Source organism: Dendronephthya gigantea, unplaced genomic scaffold, assembly GCF_004324835.1.
Source record: "Dendronephthya gigantea isolate DGI-Jeju-01 unplaced genomic scaffold, DenGig_1.0 000123F, whole genome shotgun sequence".
Lineage (NCBI taxonomy): Eukaryota > Metazoa > Cnidaria > Anthozoa > Malacalcyonacea > Nephtheidae > Dendronephthya > Dendronephthya gigantea.
Genome location: NW_021163133.1, coordinates 228910 through 255914, shown reverse-complemented (window position 1 = coordinate 255914; position 27005 = coordinate 228910). Strand labels below are relative to the sequence as shown.

Sequence of the window (27005 nt, the reverse complement as noted above, 5' to 3'; positions counted from 1 at the left end):
ATTTGTGGCCCTCCACTGTCACACGAACATCTGTTCCTGCGAAGATTTCTTCTACTGCTTCCACGAAATGTGGTTTGACAATCAACCAAGACTTATCACCCCGTTGATAGTATCCCAACAGAGGACCGTGTTTTGTGATGTTATCCCACCAGCGTCGAAGATCTAGTAGCTTCCCAGCACCACTGAGGTCGTCTGCGAATGCAACATGTCGGACGGAACTGGCTGTGTCATCCTTAATCAGTTCAAGAAGAGGGGTGATTGCGATAGCATATAGAGGCATCGAGATAGGATCCCCTTGAGTTGTCCCTTCAGATGAAGAGACTTCCTTTCCTCCCTGAACGAAGAGACGAGATGGCTGAACATAGCAGTTAAACGCGTAGATCGCAATCGCTGGGCAGATGTATTGGATGTTGTGCAACATCACCTTGCGATTGACAGAGTTAAAGGCGTTAGCAGCATCTACCAGTAGCATGGCATCCGTCTCTTCTTCGTCGAAGATGTGCGACATCGCATGTACAGCGGATTCACAACCAGCTTGTTGGCCAGCACATAACTGCAGATGTCCCGCGCTTGCTACTATTTGAGGCTTGATGGTGTAGATTATCGATTTTCCGATGATGCGACGAAGGACTTCACCAATTCCAATAGGGCGCACACCAGGGTTCTTATCGAGAGGAATAAGACGGCACGCGAGGTAGGCCTCGAGGCTTTTTGACTGATTGTTTGCTACGTCCATCTTCTTGGTAGCAAGGACCTTTGCCAAGGTGGCAATAGACGAACGGAGGTCTTTCCCAGCATTGCCATAGTTACGAGAAACCAAGATGTGTCTCCAGCCTAAAGCATCCAATCCTGACGGACCAGCTGCGCCATTGGTGTTCATAGCGGCCTTGGTGATCATTGACTCATCAATATTCTCAAACAACACTGGATCCACAAATGGTAATTCACCTTCCAACATTACAGATGGGTTACTTTCTTTCCCATTAGGATGTTTTAGTCGTAATTCATCAAGCACTTCATCTGACAGAGGTAGCACGCCACCGCATGACTGTTCATCCAGCAAGCGCAAGGCTGCGTTTACTTTACCACGTAACATGAGGCTGGCGAATGTCTTAGATAGGTGGTTCATATTAGGCTTCTTGTTGGATCTTAATGTTGCCTGAATAGATCTACATTCACGCATCAATGTGTCAAAATCCCCACGTTCCCACAACTCTAGGCGTCGTTTCAAACAAAGTGAGTGTTCTTTAGATCCTGATTTAAATCTTGGTTTCTGCAGTAGAACGGCTGGCATAATCATGACTAGTTTCAACGAAATTTCAGACAAGTTTGTTGCCGAACTATTCCAAGCATCAATGATCCGAGTTATTTCCTTAATAAAGGCTTTTCCGGCAGCTCCACTCGGTAGCATAAAAATATTTTTTCGCCAGAAGACGATCTCCTCGTAGATGCTATTTACGATTTGCTTCAGGTCATCGTTCGTGTGGCATCCCCAAATCTGCGTTGACTGTGACAATGTTGAAATAGTACTGGCTGTAGAATTTGATACGGTTGTATCGTTTACAGGCATCGACTCACCGGAAGAGTGTTTTTTTCTACAACATTTTAGGTGTAGTGATCGCCCGCGTTCAGTTCCAAAACGTCTTTCACACAAATGACAAGGGAAATCTTGACCTCTTGGTTGCAACATCGTTCTCATTTACGCGCGCAATCGCGCAATCAACCACTGTATTTTGAAAATGACGACGCACGCGCGCCAACGGACAAAAGTACGAAAATACTCTCAGAGACAGTAAATTGCACAAATATACCAATATAAAGTTTCTAAATCTCCCACTGTTTAAGCACAAAACCTTTCCCAACTGTACACACGATGTAAATGTTCATATAATAAACAGGAACTATGATAATGTCCCGATACCGTAACTGCCACTAAGGAATCGAACCCACTCGGCGAAGCAATTGAAGAAAAAACACTCAAAAATTATCAGTCAGTGATAGTCCTTATCCAGTTCCAAGGACGAACTCTTTATCCAATATTCCGTATTTCTTTGATTGCAGTCTCAAATACACTACCAGACGCATTGACACAAGAAATAAATTAAAAACCGCACCTGGTCCAGGTTTACAACAAATACGTCTCATCGAGTTGATAGTCCAGCGTAAATTATAGGTCAGAGTGTTGGAAAAAGAACAGCGGATTCCGTAATCACTCTCATTATACTCTAGCGCGCAACGTGAAGATTTCAAACAGCAAGGAGCTTGTATTTCAATCAAACTAAAAACAGTGAAAACTTATTCTCTTGTCTCGGTTATTTTCGTTTCAAAAAAGCCAAGATATCTCTACGTACGTATTAACACTGCGTAAATACTGAGGGATATAACTCGTCCAAAATCTAGTATTCAGAAGTTATAATTAGGATTTGACGTCGCTTGGATTGTTCAGAGTGAGGCTGAAGCAATATGAATAGCTTGAATCCTGCAAGAAGAGAAAGAACACACAAACTTCATGAATGTGATGTTTGTGAAAAAGGATTTTCACATGGTAGTCATTTGGTTATACATAAAAGAACACACACTGGAGAGAAACCTTATGAATGTGATGTTTGTAAGAAGAGATTTTCACATGGTGGTAGTTTGGTTAGACATCAAAGAAAACACACTGGAGAGAAACCTTATGAATGTGATGTTTGTAAGAAGAGATTTTCACATGGTGGTAGTTTGGTTACACATCAAAGAAAACACACTGGAGAGAAACCTTATGAATGTGATGTTTGTAAGAAGAGATTTTCACATGGTGGTAGTTTGGTTAGACATCAAAGAAAACACACTGGAGAGAAACCGTATGAATGTGATGTTTGTAAGAAGAGATTTTCACAAGCTGCTAGTTTGGTTGGACATCAAAGAGCACACACTGGAGAGAAACCTTATGAATGTGATATTTGTAAGAAGACATTTTCAAAGGCTGCTAGTTTGGTTAGTCATCAAAGAACACACACTGGAGAGAAACCTTATGAATGTTACATTTGTAAGAAGAGATTTTCACATGGTAGTAATTTGGTTAGACATCAAAGTGCACACACTGGAGAGAAACCTTATGAATGTGATGTTTGTAAGAAGAGATTTTCACAGGCTAGTAATTTGCTTACACATCAAAGAAAACACATTTGAGAGAAACCTTATGAATGTTATGTTTGTAAGAAGGGATTTGTACAGGGTAGTCATTTGGTTACTCATCAAAGAACACACACTGAAGAGAATTCTTATGATATGATGTTTGCAAGAAGAGATTCTTACGGCATAGTAACTTGGTTAGTCATCGTAGGACACACACTGGAGAGAAAGCTAATGAATGTGATTTTTGTAAGAAGACATTTTCACATTGTAGTGATTTTGTTCGTCATGAAAGAACACACACTAGAAAAACCTTATGAATGTGATGTTTGTGAGAAGAAATTTTCACGTGGTAGTAATTTGGTTACTGATCAAAGGACACACTCTGAAGACAAGCTTTATGATAGTGATGTTTGTAAGAAGGGATTTTCACAGGTTGGTAAATTGCTTACACATCAAAGAAAACATATTTGAGAGAAAGCTTATTCATGTTATGTTTGTAAGAAGGGAATTTTACGGGTTAGTCATTTGGTTAGTCATCAAAGAACACACGCTGAAGAGAATCCTTATGATATGATGTTTGTAAGAAGAGATTTTTACGGCATAGTAATTTGCTTACACATCAAAGAAAACACATTTGAGAGAAACCTTATGAATGTTATGTTTGTAAGAAGGAATTTTCTTATGGTAGTACTGCGGATTCAGGTTGAGTGTTTAATGACGTCACGAGCATGTGATTAATGCAACACTCGAACGCGCGCGTTGTCAAGTGGCAAATTCCACGTTGTTATGGAGAAATATCGTAAAGCGTCGTTAAGCCATTGCGTCGGTAATCCGCTAGCTATTGTTTGTTTGTTACTATTGTATTGCTTGTTATGGATAATTTAATTGAAATTCAGTTCGATTATCAATATTACTCAAAGAAAAGGACCACACCGTTATTCATTAGTAACGATGAATTACTGAGTTTATCGTATGATGGCTTTTACTGTCGAATGTTAAACGAAGTCCCACACATTGCCAAGGTGGCAGCAACGCCTTCTGAGTCATTGCGGCTAATTTTGGTTGAAGAAGATCGCACAGAAATTGATCTTTCACCGAAGTACTTCAAGTCACAGATGATCAGGCTTTTGAATAAAGGATTGAAGTCTATTGTTATTCGTGTTGTCGCGAATGAATCGCCGCTTGTTAATCTATGTGCACAGCCAGCTAAAGTTACAAATTCGGATAATCCTCGAAGCAAACGTCGTTTGGATTTAGTTCAAAATAGTGTGAAGGGAAACGTTCAGGTTCTGCAGTTAAATGATAATAGCAACGTAACTGTAAATCCGAATACAGGCTCAGTGATTTTACCGCTCGAAAGACACGCAAAGAAACACGAAGAAAGCATGCGAAAGATTTCCGAACAATTGCAAAACAAGACTCGAGAGCTTGAATGCTTCGACAACAAATTAAGCGATGCCTGTCACCAAAATGGGGGCCACCTCTCAGCGTGTGGCAAATGTCACTTAAAGGTTGGACACACAAGAAAATCGTGCACATTCAGCCCTTGTAGGTCAGCATTTTCTTGCGGAATCCTCGCAAAGCACATTGATCAAAAATCGACCAGGGCAAACCTAACAAAAGAGGTGTCCAAGCACGAAACCGAATTTAATAAAGCGAGGTCTGATATGCAGAGTGCCAGAACTGCATTAGAAAATGTGAACAATTCTGCTAAGAAACGAATAGAGGATATTCTTGTTGCTGAAGAACCCCACAGATACATTACTAGCGGACGCAAAAATTGGTTAGTTTTGAATAAAGATGTAATGCTGTTACAGAGTAAATTGAAGGGAAGCCTGCCAACCCGAAATACCGTTTTGAACCTTCTAAATTCGTTGGTAAGAAATACATCGGTGTCAACTTTGACAAAAACTAGTGAAACTAGCACACATTCGGTAGCCATTCGTGACACTGATCACCGTATGGCTCCTCAAAAACGAGTACTTGAAGAAGAATATGGAATCAAATTCCCCCCAAAAAAGTTGTGTGGTTAATCGAGTAAAAGTTTGTGTCTAGATAATCAAGGTAAGAGCGATTTTCACATGGCTCTTAAATTACAACAGGAAGAAATTGAAAATGCATCTAACTTGGCACAGAATGATGAAACGCGCAGGGTAGTTGATGACGACGACGATGGTAAACTTCAACTCCAAGCCGATGCAGCGGCAGCTTTGTTACATTTAAAGGCAAGAAAATAAACTATTCTCAAACAATGATTATGTTTTAGACTAACTTTTACAGTATCGTATTGCACTGTACATGTTGTGTTTTATTTACAGTTAGGAGATGTTTATATACAGAACTTCAATAATGTTATTACAAAAAAGTACTGTTATATGAAAAAAATGACCTTTAGAAATTAACATATTCTCGTGCATTCTTTGCTCATGCATTCAAATTATACAGTAAAGCAAATTTTTAAAGGTCTATTTTTGACACACCTAGTATCTATTAGTAGTACTTACAGTAAAATGTTCATGTTTCATTTTTGTTTTATACAGTTCTTGCTTGAAATTAAATATTTATATTTACCAGTTTCAATTTTAATTGAATAATCAGCTGTCGCATATATTGAAATGGGAACAAAATGTCAACATGTACAATGGCTTTCTGATTCAAAGGTTTATATAACCAGTTACTTCAAAAAATCCTCGCATGTCACTTGGCGTAATAAAATCCAGTGATGCATACATACACTGAACTAACTCAGCTACAGTTGTGATATCCCTAAATCTGTATTTCATTACAGTACGAATCTTTCCGAATACATATTCGGCAGGATTGAAGTCCGGGGAATAGGCTGGCATGTATACAAGTTCAATATCGAGATCGTTTAGGAATTCTTCCAAAACAAGACCACCTTGATTGTGATGTGTCGCACAATTGTCCATTACTATCACAGACCCGGGATCTAAACAAGGCCTACCACTTCTTATGTTTATGGAATGATATGCCTCTTCAAAGAAAGAAAGGAAATCTATTGTGTCGGCACCGCCATTAACTGTGTTTACATAGTCCACCCCAGTTAAAGAGCACATTAAGTTAACTGTAGTATTAGGAGATTCTGCGTATCTCTGATATTCAACAGCTCGTTCTCCAACGGGGGCATGGCCGTAAGTGCGTGTTCCATGTCGTGGAAGTTTTAATCCACATTCATCGAAAAATTTCAATGTATAGGGATTTTTCCTTCCTAGGTAGTTTACGAATAATTGAGTATAAGCCATGTTCTGCAGCGTAAATCTTTCTTGGGCAATAGGCTGTAATTTTTTGTAGCTGTATTCCTCGCCACTAGGAAGTCGATGTCTAACTGCTTCTGATAGGGCTGTTGTTGATGTTTTGCCATACTAGGTAGGTCGCCAAACTCGTTGAGTTTCTCAATAATTTCATTGTATGAAATAGAAGGCTGCTGTTTCTTCAGAAACTCAACGTACTGAAGATCACCTTGAGATAAGGAACTAGGATTCTCACCTCTATTTTTCTTCGGGCTGATCGTCCCATCCTGACAATAACGTTTCCATATTTTTGATACAACTGCCGAAGAAACCCCAAGGCAATGCGCTATATCAGTATATTTTCCAGGGAAATCACCGGTGTGATGATCACCACCGTGAAGTATTATTTTGTTGATAATCAGTGATCTAATATCTTGTGATAAAGGTTTTCCTTGAGCAAACAAACGACCATGCTCGTTTACGCGCCACATTTTAAATTTAATTTAACCCTACTTTTTAACCCTAGCAAGTAGCAACGTGGAATTTGCCACTTGACAACGCGCGCGTTCGAGTGTTGCAATAATCACTTGCTCGTGACGTCATTAAACACTCAACCTGAATCCGCAGTAGTCTGCTTAGACATAAAAAACACACACTGGAGAGGAGAAAAAGCTAGGAACAGGGTGTCTTTTGAAATAGACTTTTTAGGTAATTTCAAAAAACATAAAGAATGCACACTATCTAGAGAGATGTCTTGAGAAGTTTAGATTTTCGAAACAGCCCAACATTCATAAAATGAATGATGACTTTCATTTATCTTGTGATGGATGCAATGACAAACCAATAATTAACCTTACCAGCATGTAGAACTGAAAAATATTTTTGCAGAACATAACATGGTATGGTAACATTAACATTAACAAGGTAAATTTAGTTTTAATAATGCTTTTGTTCATATTTTTGGTTTCAAGAATTTCAAGAAACTTCAGGGAGCCACATTAAGCTTTGTGTGTTCATAACAATAAACAATAATATATTTTTTGATATTGTAAGTTATGGTAGACATTTCAGCACATAATGTTATGTTGTAATTTTTGTTGTATATTTGTCTTTGAATTATAAAATTACAAGTATTCTAACTAGAAAGCAATGAGCTCCACGAAAGTGACCAAACGCGGAAAGCCTGATGTTTGATTGGCTACGCAAAGGCGGCAAAGGTGTTAGCCTCATGTATGCCTACCGGATGCGTTATTCCGTATTTCTTTGATTGCTGTCTCAAATACAATACCAGACGCATTGACACAAGAAATAAATAAAAACCGTACATGGTCCAGGATTACAACAAATACGTCCCATCGAGTTGATAGTCCAGCGTGAAATGTAGGTCAGAGTGTTAAAAAAACAGCGGATTCCGTAATCACTTTCGTTATACTCTAGCGCGCAACGTGATACTGTAGCTCAGTGTTTCAAACAACAAGGAGCTTGGATTTCAATCAAACTATTTAATAAAAAACAGTCAAAACTTATTCTCTTGTCTCGATTATTTTCGTTTGACAAAAGTCAAGACATCTGTACATCATTGTTAACACTTTGTGTAAATACTGAGGGACATAACTCGTCGAAAATCTAGTATTCAGAAGTTAGTATTTGACGTCGCTTGGATTGTTCAGAGTGAGGCTGAGGCAATATGAGCAGCTTGAATCCTGCAAGAAGAGAAAGAACCCACAAACTTCATGAATGTGATGTTTGTGAGAAAGGATTTTCACGTGGTAGTAATTTGGTTATACATCAAAGAACACACACTGGGGAGAAACCTTATGAATGTGATGTTTGTAAGAAGATATTTTCACATTGTAATCATTTGGTTATACATCGAAGAACACACACTGGAGAGAAACCTTATGAATGTGATGTTTGTAAGAAGAGATTTTCACATGGTAGTAGTTTGGTTAATCATCAAAGAACACACACTGGAGAGAAACCTTATGAATGTGATGTTTGTAAGAAGAGATTTTCACATGGTAGTAGTTTGGTTAGTCATCAAAGAACACACACTGGAGACAAACCTTATGAATGTGATATTTGTAAAAAGAGATTTTCACATGGTGGTAATTTGGTTAGACATCAAAGAACACACACTGGAGAGAAACCTTATGAATGTGATATTTGTAAAACGAGATTTTCACATGGTAGTAGTTTGGTTAGTCATGAAAGAGCACACACTGGAGAGAAACCTTATGAATGTGATGTTTGTAAGAAGAGATTTTCACATGGTAGTAGTTTGGTTAAACATCAAAGAGCACACACTGGAGAGAAACCTTATGAATGTGATGTTTGTAAAAAGAGATTTTCACAGGTTGGTAATTTTCTTAGACATCAAAGAGCACACACTGGAGGGAAACCTTATGAATGTCATGTTTGTAAGAAGAGATTTTCACGGAGCGGTAATTTGGTTGCGCATAAAAAACACACACTGGAGACAAACCTTATGAATGTGATGTTGTAAGAAGAGATTTTTCCCACAGCGGTAATTTTGGTTACACATAAAAAAACACACACTGGAGACAAACCTTATGAGTGTGATGTTTGTAAGAAGAGATTTTTACAGGGTTAATTTGCTTACACATCAAAGAACACACACTGGGAGAAACCTTATGAATGTGTATTTTAAAAGAGATTTTCACATGGTAGTAGTTTGGTTAGTCATCAAAGAACACATACTGGAGAGAAACCTTATGAATGTGATGTTTGTAAGAAGAGATTTTCAAATGGTAGTGATTTGGTTAAACATCAAAGAACTCACACTGGAGAGAAACCTTACGAATGTGATGTTTGTAAGAAGAAATTTTCAATTTGGTAGTAATTTGGTTAGACATCAAAGAATTCACAATGGAGAGAAACCTTATGAATGTGATGTTTGTAAGAAGAGATTTTCACAGAGCGGTAATTTGCTTAACAAAAGAAAACACATGAGAGAAACCTTATGAATGTTATGTTTGTAAGAAGGAAATTTCTTATGGTAGTAGTCTGCTTAGACATTAAAAACACACACTGGAGAGGAAAAAAAACCTAGGAACAGGTTGTCTTTTGGAATAGACTTTTTAGGCAATTTCAAAAAACATAAAGAATGCACACTATCTAGAGAGATGTCATTGAGAAGTTCAGATTTTCGAAACAGCACAACATTCATAAAATGAATGAAGACTTTCATTTATCTTGTGATGGATCAAATGACAAACCAATAATTAACCTTACCAGAAATAGAACTGAAAAATATTTTTGCAGAACATAACATGGTATGGTAACATTAATATTAACAAGATAAATTTAGCTTTTACAATGCTTTTGTTCATATTTTTGGTTTCAAGAATTTCAAGAAACTTCAGGGAGCCACCTTAAGCTTTGTGTGTTTATAACAATAAACAATATTATATTTTTTTGATATTGTAAGTTATGTTAGACATTTCAGAACATAATGTTATGTTGTAAGTTTTTGTTGTATATTTATGTTTGAATAATAAAATTACAAGTATTCTGACTAAAAAGCAATCAGCTCCACCAAAGTGACCAAACGCTGAAAGCCTGATGTTTGATTGGCTACGCAAGCTAACGAGAGAGCCAGTCAAACTTCCTGTTAGCCTCATGTATGCCTACTGGATGTGTTATTCTGTATTTTTTTATTCATGTCTCAAATACAATACCATTGCATTGACACAAGAAATAAATTAAAAACCGTACCTTGTCCAGGTTTACAACAAATACGCCCATCTAGTTGGTAGTCCAGCGTGAAATGTAGGTCAGAGTGTTGGAAAAAGAACAGCGGATTCCGTCATCACTTTCATTATACTCTAGCGCGCAACGTAAGATTTCAAACAGCAAGAACTTGGATTTCAATCAAACTAAAAACAGTCAAAACTTATTCTTTTGTCTCGGTTATTTTCGTTTTACAAAAGCCGAGATATCTCTACATACGTATTAACACTGTGTAAATTCTGAGGGATATAACTCGTCCAAAATCTAGTATTTAGAAGTTAGGATTTGACGTCGCTTGGATTGTTCGGGGTGAGGCTGAGGCAATGAGCAGCTTGAATCCTGCAAGAAGAGAAAGAACACGCAAACTTCATGAATGTGATGTTTGTAAAAAGAAATTTTCACGTGGTAGTAATTTGATTAGTCATCAAAGAACACACACTGGAGAGAAACCTTATGAATGTGATGTTTGTAAGAAGAGATTTTCACTGGCTGCTATTTTGGTGAATCATCAAAGAACACACACTGGAGAGAAACCTTATGAATGTGATATTTGTAAGAAGAGATTTTCACAGGCTTCTAATTTGGTTAGTCATCAAAGCACACACACTGGAGAGAAACCTTATGAATGTGATGTTTGTAAGAAGAGATTTTCACGTGGTAGTAGTTTGGTTAGACATCAAAGAACACACACTGGAGAGAAACCTTATGAATGTGAGATTTGTAAAAATAGATTTTCACTGGCTGCTATTTTGGTGAATCATCAAAGAACACACACTGGAGAGAAACCTTATGAATGTGATATTTGTAAGAAGAGATTTTCACAGGCTTCTAATTTTGGTTAAGTCATCAAAGCACACACACTGGAGAGAAACCTTATGAATGTGATGTTTGTAAGAAGAGATTTTCACGTGGTAGTGTTTGGTTAGACATCAAAGAACACACACTGGAGAGAAACCTTATGAATGTGAGATTTGTAAAAATAGATTTTCTTATGGTAGTAGTTTGGTTAGTCATCAAAGCACACACACTGGAGAGAAACCTTTTGAATGTGATGTTTGTAAGAAGAGATTTTCACAGGGTAGTAGTTTGATTAGTCATAAAAGAACACACACTGGAGAGAAACCTTATGAATGTGATATTTGTAAGAAGAGATTTTCACAGGGTAGTAGTTTGATTAGTCATAAAAGAACGCACACTGAAGAGAAACCCTTTGATGTGGAAGAAATTTTCACGTGGTAGAAATTTGGTTAGACATCAAAGAACACACACTGGAGAGAAACCTTTTGAATGCGAGATTTGTAAAAATAGGTTTTCTTATGGTAGTAGTTTAATTAGTCATCAAAGAACACACACTGGAGAGAAACCTTATGAATGTGATGTTTGTAGGAAAAGATTTTCATGTCATAGTAATTTGGTTAGTCATCAAAGAACACACACTGGAGAGAAACCATATGAATGTGATGTTTGTAAGAAGAGATTTTCACATGGCAGTCATTTGGTCAGTCATCAAAGAACACACACTGGAGAAAAATCTTATGAATGTGATGTTTGTAAGAAGAGATTTTCACAGAGCAGTAATTTGGTTACACATCAAAGAACACACACTGGAGACAAACCTTTTGAATGTGATGTTTGTAAGAAAAGATTTTCACAGAGCGGTAATTTGCTTACACATCAAAGAAAACACATTTGAGAGAAACCTTATGCATGTGATGTTTGTAAGAAAGAACTTTCTTATGGTTGTAGTCTTTTTAGACATATAAAAAACATAAAGAATGCACACTATCTAGAGAGATGTGATTGAGAAGTTTAGATTTTTCAAGACAGCACAACATTCATAAAATGAATGAAGACTTTCATTTATCTTGTGATGGATGGAATGGCAAACCAATAATTAACCTTACCAACATGTGGAACTGAAAAATATTTTTGCAGAACATAACATGGCATAGTAACATTAACATTAACAGGATAAATTTAGCTTTAACAATGCTTTTGTTCATATTTTTGGTTTCAAGAATTTCAAACTTCAGGCAGCCACCTTAAGCTTTGTGTGTTCATAGCAATAAACAATATATTATATTTTTTGATATTGTAAGTTATGTTAGACATTCCAGAACATAATGTTATGTTGTAAGTTTTTGTTGTATATTTGTGTTTGAATTATTCCCTCATCACTTTCATTATAGAGTCATTATACTCTAGCGCGTAACGTGATTATTTTAAACAGCAAGGAGCTTGGATTTCAATTAAACTAAAAACCTTCGCCAACCTTCAACCTTCGCCACATTCAATCACTTTAAAGTCATCCAAATCGAGGGACCAGAACATGGCGCAAAGGAGATCTCTGATGTAAAAATTGCCAACATTTGCATGTTTTGAACTTTTCTGAGCATAAGTCAAGTTAATATTCAATTAAAATATAGTTTACATTCAGTTTAAAACAAATATCAGTATTACGAAACCATAAAAAAGTATAACCCAACCGTAGGGTAACCATGAATGTGTAGTTTAAGAATTAGTGATATATAGCTTTCAAGTAATGATTAACAGCTCGCTTCGTTTTCTTTCCGAAACTATACCACTTAATTCAAAAGAAGGGAAAAGACAAGAATACTAGTGACATATAATATACTCTGGTTTCAAATATTTAGTTCTTTTTTTTAAGTAATGTATTTCAGTTACACTTGCAGTGTGTTTCAGGGCAGAATCCTAAGGGACAATTAGTATTGCACCAATCATCCATATCATCAGACTCGTATGGAGGAATACTGAAACACGATCCTGGCTCGGGTGGGTTTGTCGGCTCAATGGGTTCAGTGGGTGTGGTCGGTTGCGTGGGTTCCGTAGGTCTGGTACTAGGTGTAGATGGATTAACACCTCCCTCCAAAGCACGGGTCACAGCTGTAAGCAGTGGGTATTTTCCTTCGCCACATTCAATACCTTTAAAATCATCCAAATCGAGGGCCCAAAACATGGCGCCAATGAGGCCTGGAAGAAACGCAGAAATACTGAAACATTTTTATCGCTCTTTCACAACTTTCCCATGTGAGAAAAATGATTGCTCCACAATTGGAAAGCAGACTTAAAAAACTTAGGTAACTATAATTCACTAGTAACGTAAATTTGATGTGATTTTTAATTTCATTTTAGATCAAAATATCTTCTCTAAACATAGCTATTGTGTTGATGATAAATCATACCTCTCTCTTTGACCAAGCCAACTTTGTCCTGCATTAAACTTTCCTGTGTGTCGTAGCCGACCCACGTATTGCCAGAATAACCATACGGTGCGCCAGCATCGTTCTTTTTCACAACGGTCAGCGGCATTTTACAAATCTCGTAGTATGACAGGAGTCCCGCCTCACCCGTGTATCTGCCTGCTGGTGGGGGGCCATTTGCTGGAGCATTTAATCCGTTGTTTTGGGGATCCACGAGATTGAATGCCCGGCCATAGGTTGCCATACCAAGCGCAATTTTTTTACCTGGCATTCCCTTCTCCATCCAGTGCGCAACAGCGTACCTAAAATATATAGGTCAGTGTGATTAATGCGATGAATATTCATTTGCAGTGATGGAGCTTAACTCCGTTGGCAGAATTAATCGCAAAACATGACGTCATACCTGACAGTAAGTTTGTCGTCGCCATACATTGCAGTGTGGTGTCCAGTTTTTCGTTCCCAATAAGTATGTAAGTCATACGCCATCAAGTTAATGAAGTCAAGACTTTTTGCAAGTTTCTCAACTTCATATCCGGCGTCAATGATAGGGTATCCGGCAGGCACTGCGGCTGTCAACAATAAGCGCTCTTTACCAGAGTCTGCAGCCTCGGCTACAAACGCGGCCAAGAGCTCGTCGCAAAGGGCGGTAAAACGTTGTTTATCCTCAGGGGGAGAATTTTCACGTCCCGCTGGGTACTCCCAGTCCAAATCCAAGCCATCAAACCCGTATTCACGAAGGAAAGCGATTGAGGAATCGATGAAAACCTTTCGTGTTTGAGCTGTTGCAACCATGTTGGAGAACCTACTCACAGGGCCGTCTTCGTGTGCCCAGCCACCGACTGCTAGCGAAAGTTTAAGATGAGGGTTTTTCTGGAAGAAATATAAAAAGTATAAGGCAATATATGAAAAGTAGAAGACAATACATGAAATAATTTTAGTGAAAACTATTGTGTCGTAACATCGCCAAAATTCTGCACTTTAGCTCAATTAATCGGGTGAAGTTTTAGATAAAGAGATATCGAATACTCAACCCGTTTGACTTCAGCAAATCTTAGAAACATCTTTTCGTCATTCTGGTCGAAGGTTGCCAATTTGTGCCCATCTCCAATCTGTGCAAACGCGTAGATCACATGACTGCACAGGGAGGCATCGACGTTTTCAGGGTAATATTTCATCGGATCAGGTCTGTACTGAGACCAGCTGGTGTAGTAACATACACGAACATATTTAGCACTTGTTAAGGATGCGCATGCCAAGAGGAAATTTACGACCAACGACTTTTTGGAGTAAATCGTAAACGATGAAAAGCCACGCCTTTTTTCGACCATATTTATTCTCCAAGCGCTAGTATAATCAATTGAAATCAATTTGCCTGTATAAAAGGTCATAATACAATGATGGGATTGATCATATATCAACATACGGCTTGTATTTTCGACTTTATTGCATCATAATTACGGCTGACAATACATCGCCGATTGTCGGCGACATATGAGAAGCAGGCCTGTTTAAATGGAGCGAGTTATCCCGGCTAGGGGAGGAAAAACTGCATATAATGAAAGACTACTATCAGGTTAAGCCTTTGACTTTGATCTGACGCGCTTTTCACCTCGCCTAGACGGGATAACTCGCTCCTTATAAACATGCGCCCTAGAGTTGGCAATGAATTACACAGCTGATAAAAGACATTGCATGCATTTAGGGCCGTCTTGTATGAATGCTTATTGAAGACATGTTCCATCATATGCATGTACTGTGTTTGCGATTATTTGTCGTATTCTTTAACTGCAAATCGTATTTGCTCTATAGCCAAAATGCCCAAAAAATTCCCAGTATGATATAAGAAACATCTTACTAAGTTTTTATTACCAAAATCATAAAGTAGGCATTTTAAAATGAACACGTCACAAATGCAATAATTTTTGCACTTATAAATAAATTTAATATAATGAGTACTTACTTCAATTCTCTTTGCAATTCTCAAGTAAAATATCGAAATGTTTGTTAATCACGAACGATTTAAAGCCTGCTCAGATTGTATATTTCCTGAGTAAAATTTCAACTCTTTTCTTCTTGTTAACTGAGCATTAATGTAAGAGATCAGGAAGGCAGCTAAGCTATATAGTATTGTTTTGTTTATGCGATGATTTTAGCCAATCATATACGAGGATTTTGATAATTATACAAAAATGTTGTTTTTTACAGGAATACACGGCAAAGTTTCCGTCACCAAGTTGCGCAGCGGAACACATCTGGAACACAAGTCAGCAGATGAGGCGTTACGCGTGTTTCAAACAGTTCCGACAATTCAGACAGCACCCTCAGCCGTGAGAGACCCTAAAGTTGCCTTTCTGGTTCCGTCGAGAAAGCAAAGAACACAAAACACCAAAACGTAATTTATTACCAAAATGTAGGACCGTCTCACCGCGGTTCGACCTCGGTCTCATGTCGGTTCAAACTCGATCAGACCGAGGTTTGACCATAAGTTAGCAGCGGTTTTTGTTGGGTTAATTTTGGACTGTGGGACAAATCGACAGGCTGGCTACGCTACTGTCTGTTGAAAAAACAACATTTTTGAATAATAATTAAAAAGATATGTTTTGTTGCACTTCCAGTTGAATGTTGCGTGACTTGCGTCTAGGATTGTGCTGCTGGAATACAATTGCCAAATATAATGATCGCCTGCTAGGATCCTATCGGAAACAGCGTTAAGCCGCACCTCGGTGATGTGTGCTCCATGCAGAAATATCTTCTGTGCTGAATGCTCAAGAAACTTTATGAAATTGCCGCATATTGTTGAAAAAACGGCATTTTATATCAGATTATCTCAGCTGTCACTAGAAGCTTGATTAGGGGTGGGGTGTACATATATTGATATATTCATCTTATGGCCTGACCGATTTCATGAAATACAGTACTATGCTAATATGTTGGTGTTCACTGACTGTAAAAACAATAGATTTCTAAAGACATGAATAATTATAATAACTCGAAATTTACATAGCGGGACAAAATCGTCAGGCTGGCTATGCCACTGTCAGCAGATAACAATATATGGCAATTTCATAAAGTTTTCTTTACCATTCAGCAGAGCACAGGAGATGTTTCGTTGAACACGGCTCAACGCTTGTTCCAAAACCAATGTTCAACATGTTGAATAATTTGACCTACGAGTGCTCACTTCCCCCACGTCTGTTATAACCGGCTAATGTGCACTCGTGCACCAAATGATTCAATATGTTGAGTATTCGGTACGAATATACGTGTGAACAAAAGCTTACAAAGCGTTGGCGGACACTGGCGGAACTTGTCTACGCTAAAGTTCACCAGTGAATTTTAGCTCGGCAGATAGCTTTCGTGTGCTGCCGGAATTGTTCATTCCGCATATTTCTCTTCTGCTGCCGAGGTATATTTGGAACATGCGTTAAGCCGCACCTGTTGACATGTTTTTCAGAAACATCAATCTTCTTCTGTGCTGAATGGAAAAAAACAACTTTCCGTACAATTACGGCACGCAGAAGAGAGTTGAGTGAAAATAAAGGTTTGATATAGGCATACATAGCCGTTGTAAATAGGCAATGAATGGAATTGTTTTACACGTCACTTGAATTACTATCCATTTGCAAATGAAATTGCAAATTCGTCGGCGAGTTATATGTTGTATTTTCGTCGCATTTATAAGACGCGAGCTACTGCATGAAAACATGGAAAAGCATGGGGCGACCGTTGAACTGTAATACCAGAATATCTTCTCCTAACTTAGTTATTGTGTAGATGCATGAAACCTTTTTTTCTGAACAATTCCATTATCTGAACAAGAAAATTCACGTCGCGTTGCCCCATCACGCCTGCCTGCCTGTTTGGGCCTTTACGCCCGACTAAATTCTTTTGTACGTTAAGATTACTATGATATGTGAACATGAATACTGGAAAATATACCACCGAATAAAGAAAATCGGAAGATAAAGAATTTTAATTTCTCGGCTAAGGAAAATCCGTTCTGGGCATCGGCTTTGCTCATAACAATGGGTGCGCCCTCTCTGGTGTGACGCCACGGAAATTGGTAAAATTGTAAAATACTTGGTGAGAAAAAAGATTTATAGATACTTCACAAATATATTTTGCACAAAAGATTTAAAGCTTACACAACTCAAAAACGAATCGTCTGAATAAATAACCTTGTGTATACGTTACGCTTCAAAATGGCCATTTCACAGCTGTCAGATGTGTATGATGAGCTGTCAAAAGATTGCAGAATGCGTATTCGGAAGAAAAACCGAACTTTTTAAAGTTATTCAACAGTTTTCTCTTTGATAGCGATACAGCAATGCACAATTGTGAACCAGTGATTAGATTTTCGGGCTGCGATGTTCTCTGGTGTAAGAATGGGCAAATTTCGTGATCAATGTTTACTTTATATTTAATTAAAAGCATAGTTTATATTCATTTAATAACAAATACAATTACATACTAAAGTATAAACCATGCATCTAACGTATCCATAAATGCGTAGTTCAAGAACAAATGATATATTATTATCGCTGACAAGTGATAATTATCAATTAGAACCACTCTATTTCAGCGCGCTTGAATTTGTCTCAGAACCTTTATTCGATATAATTCAAATTTCAGAACATGGAAAGGAAACAAAAATACTAGTGACATATAATATACCCTGATTTGAAATCATTTCATGTTTTATTGATATAATATATATTCTTGATAGTTACAAATGCAGTGTGTTTCAGGGCAGAACCCTAGGGGACAATTAGTATTGCACCAATCATCCATATCATCTGACTCGTACGGAGGAATACTGACACACCATCCAGGCTCGGGTGGGTTTATCAGCTCAATCGTTTCAGTGGGTTCGGTCGGCTGCGTGGGTTCCATAGGCCTGGTACTGGGGTTTGATGCATTAACTCCTCCTCCCTCCAAGGCACGGGTGACAGCTGTAAGCAGTGGGTATTTCCCTTCGCCACATTCAATACCTTTAAAATCATCCAAATCCAGAGCCCAGAACATGGCACCAAGGAGGCCTGGAAAAAACGCAGAAATATTGATGCATTTTGATGGTGGGCTATTACAGTAATTCATTTTGCTCAAATTTATCAGTTGGGCTTACGAAGTTCATCAAATGTTTGAAAAACTCCACAAAAAACTCCTAACTTCAGGGTTAGAATTGACCACTCTCTAACCCTTTTGGATAATGAAAAAAAACACAGACTAGTCAATATGATTGGTCAATTCGAAACCGGAAGTTAGGAGTTTTTCAAATATTTTAATACTTTTATGAGCTGCGTAAGCCAACTGATAAATTTGAGCAAACGAGTTTCTCGATATTTTTCGAAACGCTTCTATTGTAAAAGAACTTCGCAAACTTCAATTCCCAACGTAAATTTGATGGGATTTTTTATGCTATTTTAGATCAAAATATCTTCTCTAAACATAGCTATTCTGTAGATGAATCGTACCTTTCTCTTTGACCAAGCCAACTTTGTCCTGCATTAAACTTTCCTGTGTGTCGTAGCCGACCCACGTATTGCCAGAATAACCATACGGTGCGCCAGCGGCGTTCTTCTTCACGACGGTCAGCGGCATTTTACATATCTCGTAGTATGACAGGAGTCCCGCCTCACCCGTGTATCTGCCTGCTGGCGGAGCGCTATTTGCAGGAGCATTTAAGCCGTTGTTTTGGGGATCCACGAGATTGAATGCCCGTCCATAGGTTGCCATACCGAGCGCAATTTTTTTACCAGGCATTCCCTTCTCCATCCAGTATTCAACGGCGTACCTATAATATATAGGTCAGTGTGATTAATGTGATGAATTCTGATTTGTTGAGATTAAGCTGAATTCCGTCGGCATGCATACTCTGAGAATATGACGTCATACCTGACAGTAAGTTTATCGTCACCATACATTGCAGTGTGGTGTCCAGTTTTTCGTTCCCAATAAGTATGTAAGTCATACGCCATCAAGTTAATGAAGTCAAGGCTTTTTGCAAGTTTGTCGACTTCATATCCGGCGTCAATGATAGGGTATCCGGCAGGCACTGCGGCTGTCAACAATAAGCGCTCTTTACCAGAGTCTGCAGCCTCGGCTACAAACGCGGCCAAGAGCTCGTCGCAAAGGGCGGTAAAACGTTGTTTATCCTCAGGGGGAGAATTTCCGACCCGCCGGGTACTCCCAGTCCAAATCCAAGCCATCAAACCCGTATTCACGAAGGAAAACGATTGATGAATCGATGAAAACCTTTCGTGTTTGAGCTGTTGCAACCATGTTGGAGAACCTACTCACAGGGCCGTCTTCGTGTGCCCAGCCACCGACTGCTAGCGAAAGTTTAAGATGAGGGTTTTTCTGGAAGAAATATAAAAAGTATAAGGCAATATATGAAAAGTAGAAGACAATACATGAAATAATTTTAGTGAAAACTATTGTGTTGTAACATCGCGAAAATTCTGCACTCTAGCTCAATTAATCGGTAAAGTTTTAGATAAAGAGATATCGAATACTAAACCCGTTTGACTTCAGCAAATCTTAGAAACATCTTTTCGTCATTCTGGTCGAAGGTTGCCAGTTTGGGCCCGTCAACAATCTGTGCAAACGCGTAGATCACATGGCTGCACAGGGAGGCATCGACATTTTCCGGGTAATATTTCATGGATCAGGTCTGTACTGAGACCAGCTCGTGTAGTAACATACACTAACATATTTAGCACTTGTTAAAGATGTGCACGCCAAGAGGAAAATTGACAGATACGACATTTTTGAGTAAATCATAAACGATGAAAAACCACGCTTTTTTTTCCAATCGATGGAGATGAATTTGCCTATAAAAAGATCGTAATACAATATGTCGCCGAGTTGCTGACACTTGAACGATAATTTGGGCGTGGTGTTTATTCACATATTGAGTTTTACCCGACGAATTTTGCTTTGTATAAGTTATTGCACTTCGGGCGAAATCTGTTGGGCGAACTGAATATGTGAATAAACACCCGTCGCAATTATTGGTCTAGTTTTGCTCCTGCGAGCTGGTGTCAACTTACGGCATTGAAACAGATCTCTCATTAGATGTTATCAGTGAAACGTTTTGGCACTGTGTGGCTCATGACATGCTTTGTAGCAAACTAAAAATTCTCCCCTTAATCCGTATATTATTAATTGGCTTAACAATTTCTTGGAAGATCGTTGCCAGAGAGTAAAGCCTGATTGAGAAGAAGATATTTTGCGAAGATTAATAGACTGAGTCCACAAGGAACTGTATTGAGGCCAATATTGTTCACGGTATAATGATAAATGACATTAAGACAGTATATAAATGCTCAGAATGAACTATTAAAATTCTCTGACGACCTAACATTAAAAGTGTAGTCCTAGGTATGTATGATTGTCGAGACACAGCTATATAAACGATTTCAAGAACGAATTATGCTCAGATTGTATCTTCCTACAGTATAATTTTGTCACTTTTCCTCTCCTAGTTACCTGCATTTAGATAAGAGCCCCGGAATTGCATTGTATTGTTTATGTGATGATTTAAACCGATATAGCTGCGAGGATTTACCGAATTATACAAAAAGGTTGTTTTTTACAGCAATGTCTATAAGGATAGAGTAAAGTCGTCTTGATTTCGACTATACTGTACTTTCACTTCTGCCTACCTCTTAGTCCATGGGCGTTAATCTGACGTTAATTGTGGGGGACCATGCATGCATATTCATATAATTATCCCGCTATGCCAGGCTGATTTCTACTGAAAGTGAAATTGTTTTGACAAGAAATTAGCCATAGCAGAATATATGAATATGGCCTCCTCAATTAACGCTCGATTGACGCGCCAATTCCCCTTCGTAACTTAATTTTTATATTTCTTCTATACCCTGTTGTATTAGGGGTAAAAATGCAGTGAAAATGCTTGCTAAAAAGTTTGTTTTCAGCAGAATGTATTGTGATTTTGTAGTATAGTGTATGCATGTTGTGGCTTTGTTGTGTGGTGTGAGTGGTGAGTACTAATATTAACTCTTAACTCTGTAAGAATTTGTTCATTTAATCATCAACGCTCTGAGCACTTGCTCGTTTGCTCGTAAATATTTCAGCAGTTTTATATTTGCATACAACGAAAACACTTCACAGGTATCTTTATAGATAAGTAAAATTTATTCTACTTCTATGTTAACGTTAAACTTTTAGAAATATTCGCTTAATGGTCTTTAGCGGCTTATTTATACTTGTCGTTTTCGCGTGTATTATTGTAACTAAGAATTTCGTCAATAAAATCAACAGAACATTAATGCTAGGATATATGTATTTACGTTCTCTGCTGTCACTTGTGAGATATTGTTAAAATCCATCTCAATTTTCGAACTGTATAATATCCAAGCGCTGGATATGTGCTTATGTGCAATCTGATTGGCTCTTTACCTGGCAAATATTAGCGGATATCCGTCTATAGTAGATAAACGTAAATAAAATGACTGAAAGATTTGGAAAGTTAAGCGATAACAAAATTCAAATTTTATTCTAAAGTACACTGAACTTCGCGGCTGGTCTTCGCTGAAGGAGAGAAAATTTAAACGATAGAATAAGGCCTGTTTCAGACGTCGAACTTTTCATGTGCCGAACGTAATGTTAATGAGTGTCTTTGTTTAAGTTGATTTGCATTCTATTCAGCACATACATGAAAAATTCGACCTCTGAGACAGGCCTATCCTAAAACTATGCAACGGCATTTAGTTTAAAAACGATTATTTTACAAACTATACAGTTTGTTTCAGTTTTTTTTATATTAATTAAAACGCGTTTGAAAAAAATACACGATACAGCACTTAATTGAAAAGTTTGTTTAGGAATTAATTAACTGAATATATTGTTTTATCCAGCGCTTGTATAACAGTTGATCTACAGTTAAATATATTATAACAGTTGATCTGCAATTAAATATTTGCGAGTATTCTTTAACCATAAACGCTCCGACAAAAATCCCAAAATTCCCAGTAAGATATCCAGGACATCAAATAATGTTCACTTACTTCAATTCCCTTTTGCAACTTCCAAGTAAAATTAAACACCCAAATGTTTGAACGAACGATTTGAAGACTGCTGAGATTGTATATTTCGTCAGTAAAATTTCAACCCTTTGCATTGCCTCGCCTAATTACCTGCATTTATATAAGGGCTCCGGAAGACAGGTTGTTTTGTATTGTGCATTTGATGATTTTAGCCAATTATATTACGATGATTTTTCTAATAATATAACAAAAAGTTTAGTTTTTACAGCAATATACAGGAGTTGCTTAAAGCTTCCTTCACCATTCAGTAGAAGATTGCATAATTTAATTTAGTTTTTAACAGTTTTAAGTTTAGTTTTAGTTTTTAACTTACTTTTATTTTATTTAGCAACATAGTAAGGTATAACTTTTAATTCGATCTTTTAATTAGATAATATTAATAATTATATTTAAGCGTCTATAATTAGGCGTCTAAATTCTTTATCTATAAGTTATTTACAACACTGAAATTGTCATGCAATGTCGTTTTCACTGTTTTTAAATTCAAATGCAATAGATTTCTGTGCATGGGTAGATATTTGAAATAAATCAAATTGGCCACAACATACAGTACTGTCCAGAAATAACCCAACAATGCAGTTGCGGTCGATCGATAGAAACCGCAGACCACCGCAAGGGAAAAAATACGATCGCAGTCGCCGTTCGTTTCTGAACGACGGAATGTTATGAACTGCTGAGAACGACAACATAATATCAAATCGAATCCTTAGAAATGTCCGTCAGACTTGATTAATAAAAGGTTCAACATCGGTCTCACCGCGGTTCGGCCTTGTAGGTGGCAAGACATTAAGAATTATCTGTAGGTTTTTAGCCAATCATTATCGAGATTGCATTAGTCATGCATAATAATTATACTTATCAATACCTGTGCCTTTATCCTCAATATGATATGACAGTGATATTTTTTTTGTTACTGATATCGCCTATGGTACTTGTGCACACGCGCAAAATTTGAACAAGTGAAGGCTGGTAACTAGCAACTAGCTGATAGGCTAAGACGAGACGTTTGTGTCTCAGTGAAAAACGTCAGCAATTTAACTGTAATTTTGCAAACTATTTTTTAAAAGAAATGTTTGGAAAACACAATATGAAAGAATTTAAAATATCAGAACTGGAAGAGTTAACAGTGAAAAGGAACAACTCGTAGTTTATAATCCTTGAAATGGTAGGTGTCTACTTTGTCTTTTCGAGGTTTATTTCCCGTTTTTTGTACGAATACATTTTATGACCTCGGTACAGTATGTCGTTTTGCTCTGTTTTGTGAAGACCTAACCGACTATTTAAGGTTTACATCATCGTTTTAACTTAGAAGCGTAACTTCGGAGTTTTGATACAACAAATTTATCACTTTAAAGCTTTTATAGAGTCGACTGCCATCACTGCATGAATTCAAAATTCGAAAAACAACATTCGACGTTTACTGCTTGGTTATTTATATTATATGCTGTTTTGATTTTTTGAAGGTTTGGTTATAATGAAGTATTACCTCTCACTTAAACTTTGAAAGTCTGTAACTTCATGCAACGTAATGCAGGAGGAAAAAAAGGGTGATTTCACTTCATCTTTAATTTTAACACAACTGTGTTTGTTTCCGAAAAGTTTGAAACATCAGCTATCGCCTTTACATTCTATAATAGGTCTGGCTAGCTCAGGAAATATTTTGCTTCGTTTGAAATGGCGAGGGGTTGCTGCATGCATGTATTTCTAGCCTTTGATCCTTAACTGTATAATGTAATATATCTAGGTATGGTTTAACCAGGGGTCTTTATCAAAAGCCTTTTGATGGTTTCTAGTAGTCCCCTAGCCTAAGAAATAAGCATGGATATACAATAATGAAAAATTGTAATTAAAAAATGAGCGAATAAATTTAAACAAAAAAGTCACAAGACTAGCTTTTTGTATCGAAATACGACAACGTAAAATACGACAAGTAAGGAACTTGTTAAGAAGTTTTAATTCGTTGTAATGAGGTTCATATACGTATATTACCAAATAAGAATCGCTACAGTGAAAAGCAGCCCTAAAGCCAAGGTTATGGCTACTTCGTATTTCGGTTGTTGAACGCAATTCAAACAATAGATAAGATAATGAGATGATAAACCTCATTTAGCCACATTATGATCTCAGTATCCTTTGTTTGAATTATATTTGACGCCTAAGCTAGGCCTAAGTAAATACAATACAAGTGCTATTGATTCAGAACCAGTGGGTGACAAGACCCGGGGGACAAACACCGGCACCGTGGCAGCAAACTTTTGCTCGACAGTAAATCTGTTTCGTACAAAGATTCAGAAATCTTGTTCAATGATAACTTTTACAACATTTATTTAAATTTTGCACGTTCTCTACATTTTACGCACTCAAATATATAATAATTACATTGTATTCTGATATATAAAGAGCGTGAAGAAAACAGCAATAAAATCAGAATTTTGAAACGGTGTTAGCTGCCTAAAACTCGTCTTTCTGCAACGCTTCGTACAGTGCGGTGTTATTAGCCAACGGAGAGTCCATATTATAATGATATAAGTCCTTGTGATAAGCCTCCATCATGTACATAGTATCGTTGATAGCTCTGCCTTTGCTTACATTTGATGTGTAGCATTTCTTACACGTCTCATACGCTGGGCCGAGACACGCAATACACGCTGGCAAGTCGATTTCAGAAAGAGAACAGACACCAGCACATCCGGCAATGGCACCAGCACACTTTACCCAGTCGCTTGTACTACAATGAGTAGATTCGCATTGCTCATTGCAACCGCCATCACAATTACAGCAGAATATATTGCATTTCCCATTTCCACAGCATAAGAAATTGCCTTTTCTTTTGCAGCAAACCGCTTCGAGACTGGTTACAAGCCCCAGTGCAATAACCAATGTAAGCAGAAATTGAACATTCATAATGCTTGTTTGATTGATTTAAGTGCTCGGCTAAGATAGAAGAATGGTTATAGTAGCTATTAACAAACTGAAGACTAGGCACAGTGAGGCTAACGAAAGAACGTGGCAACGACATTTTGTGTAGTCCAGGCATGGTAACAGGATATAAACTAATGCAACTTTGGATTTCCAAAGCATGCGTAGACCGCAGCAACTTACCCCAGAAATTTAAGTGTATCTACATGGGGAAAAAATAAAATTGAAAAATTGATGAGATGATATTATTTTTTAAGGCTTCTAATTCTTACAATTTGCAACGGTTTCACAATTGAGTTGAATGCATAATTGGATGTTAATATACAGTCTTCAGGCATTGGCCTAAATATACTCACGCAATTGGTCAAAATCAATCACGTGGTTTCTTGTTGCCTGGCGACAGATTATGGGAATCATAATTTATTCACAATAACCCATGAAAATCATGGTTTATTCAATAAATGACAGCCTGCAACGAAGCTTTGATCTTCAGTGCAGCAATCAATGAACTCAGACTGTATATTAAAAGTTTTAGAGACTTTATGTTCGTGTTTTGTTTACAATTAAACGCACTTGCTGACCATACAATGAACTCGAATAATAATATTGAAATTTCTCGTTCATTGCCTGGTCAGTAAGTGCGTTTATTTGTCAACAAAACAGTCACAACATTCTTTAACCCTTAAATATTACATTTCATTTTCAAATCTTACTCTTAAACCATGAATTCAAGTTACAGTGAGGGAAAATATACAATGGTGTTAATTAATCAGAGGGTATTTATAGAAACAACAGTGCATTTATTTATAAACATTGCAGTTATAGGGCCGTGATCGAAAAAGAGGAACATTAAATTCGCTTACCGAATAGTAATGTCGTCTTTGTGCTATTTCTTCTGTAGTTTCCTTCTCGAGACTTCTTCTTTCTTTGTCTCTTACGCGATGGTTCTTTCTTTTTATACTCACCCTATGTAGGTTTCACCCACGTGACGTGTGAAGTCTCAGTGAGAAGACTCAAAACATCTGACGACTCAAAACAAATCATCGGCTATATGAAACAAACTTTTTTTGTATTAGTTAATTCATGTTTTCCGGCTCCCGTTGATAAATTGCTTATATACAGGGAAGCCATCAATCAACTATTTAATGGGAGAGCAAGGTTTTTGCAATCATTGTCAGTAGGAGATTATTTTTCTATGAAAACAGTTGTTTGTTTGAATTTCTGCCTTTTTGTTGTTTAACAGTAATCAAAGCGACATTTTCCATTTCAAAATTCGATTGAAAACGCCATGTTATGACCGTTAACCAATCCTATAAAGTTCATGCATTCGAATTAGCTGCATTTTTCGGTTTGAAATAATTCGTAATCATCTAAATGTCTAAATATTTACTATTTTAAAACCAGGCATAACAGGGCTCCATCTCAACGAGCCCAGTTCACTCCCCGACCATAATACCACTTAGAGAACACCACTATCGTTCCACTCTGGCGATTAAAAGCGCAAACACACAAAAATAATCCGCTAAATTTTTTTTTCATATTTTGTAATATACGTTTTTCGGTCCCCATTGATATATTGTTTGAAATGCATGCAGCGCAGCGATCCATCATCTATTCAGCGGGAGAGAAAGACATAGTCGTAGTCATGTCAGTGGTTGTATTACAGAAAA

General features: G+C 37.4%; 2 protein-coding genes across 2 annotated transcripts; both read right to left on the bottom strand.

Moving 5' to 3' along the window:
* Positions 1-12604: 12604 nt before the first annotated feature.
* Positions 12605-15333, bottom strand: LOC114535766 (chitinase-3-like protein 1). Its single transcript, XM_028557086.1, has 5 exons — positions 15303-15333; positions 14374-14714; positions 13746-14212; positions 13325-13644; positions 12605-13112 (listed from the first exon to the last, which is right to left on the bottom strand). Exons 2-5 carry the CDS (start codon positions 14668-14670, stop codon positions 12799-12801), a joined length of 1398 nt encoding a protein of 465 aa, XP_028412887.1. The 5' UTR covers positions 14671-14714; positions 15303-15333; the 3' UTR covers positions 12605-12798.
* A 2582-nt stretch (positions 15334-17915) lies between these two features.
* Positions 17916-20110, bottom strand: LOC114535743 (chitotriosidase-1-like). Its single transcript, XM_028557050.1, is given in 7 exon segments — positions 17916-17947; positions 18247-18381; positions 18817-19136; positions 19238-19516; positions 19518-19702; positions 19863-20008; positions 20011-20110. Coding segments are annotated over 7 exon segments (1197 nt in total).
* Between the last annotated feature and the right edge of the window lie 6895 nt (positions 20111-27005).

Bases quoted from the DNA above. Each gene is read 5' to 3' on its own strand.
- LOC114535766 (XM_028557086.1), bottom strand. From the start codon at position 14,670: ATGGTCGAAAAAAGGCGTGGCTTTTCATCGTTTACGATTTACTCCAAA. The intron at 14,213-14,373 runs GTTGAGTATTCG...TATTTCTTCCAG, and splicing joins GATTTGCTGAAGTCAAACGG to AAAAACCCTCATCTTAAACT. The intron at 13,645-13,745 runs GTATGACGTCAT...TATATATTTTAG, and splicing joins GACGACAAACTTACTGTCAG to GTACGCTGTTGCGCACTGGA.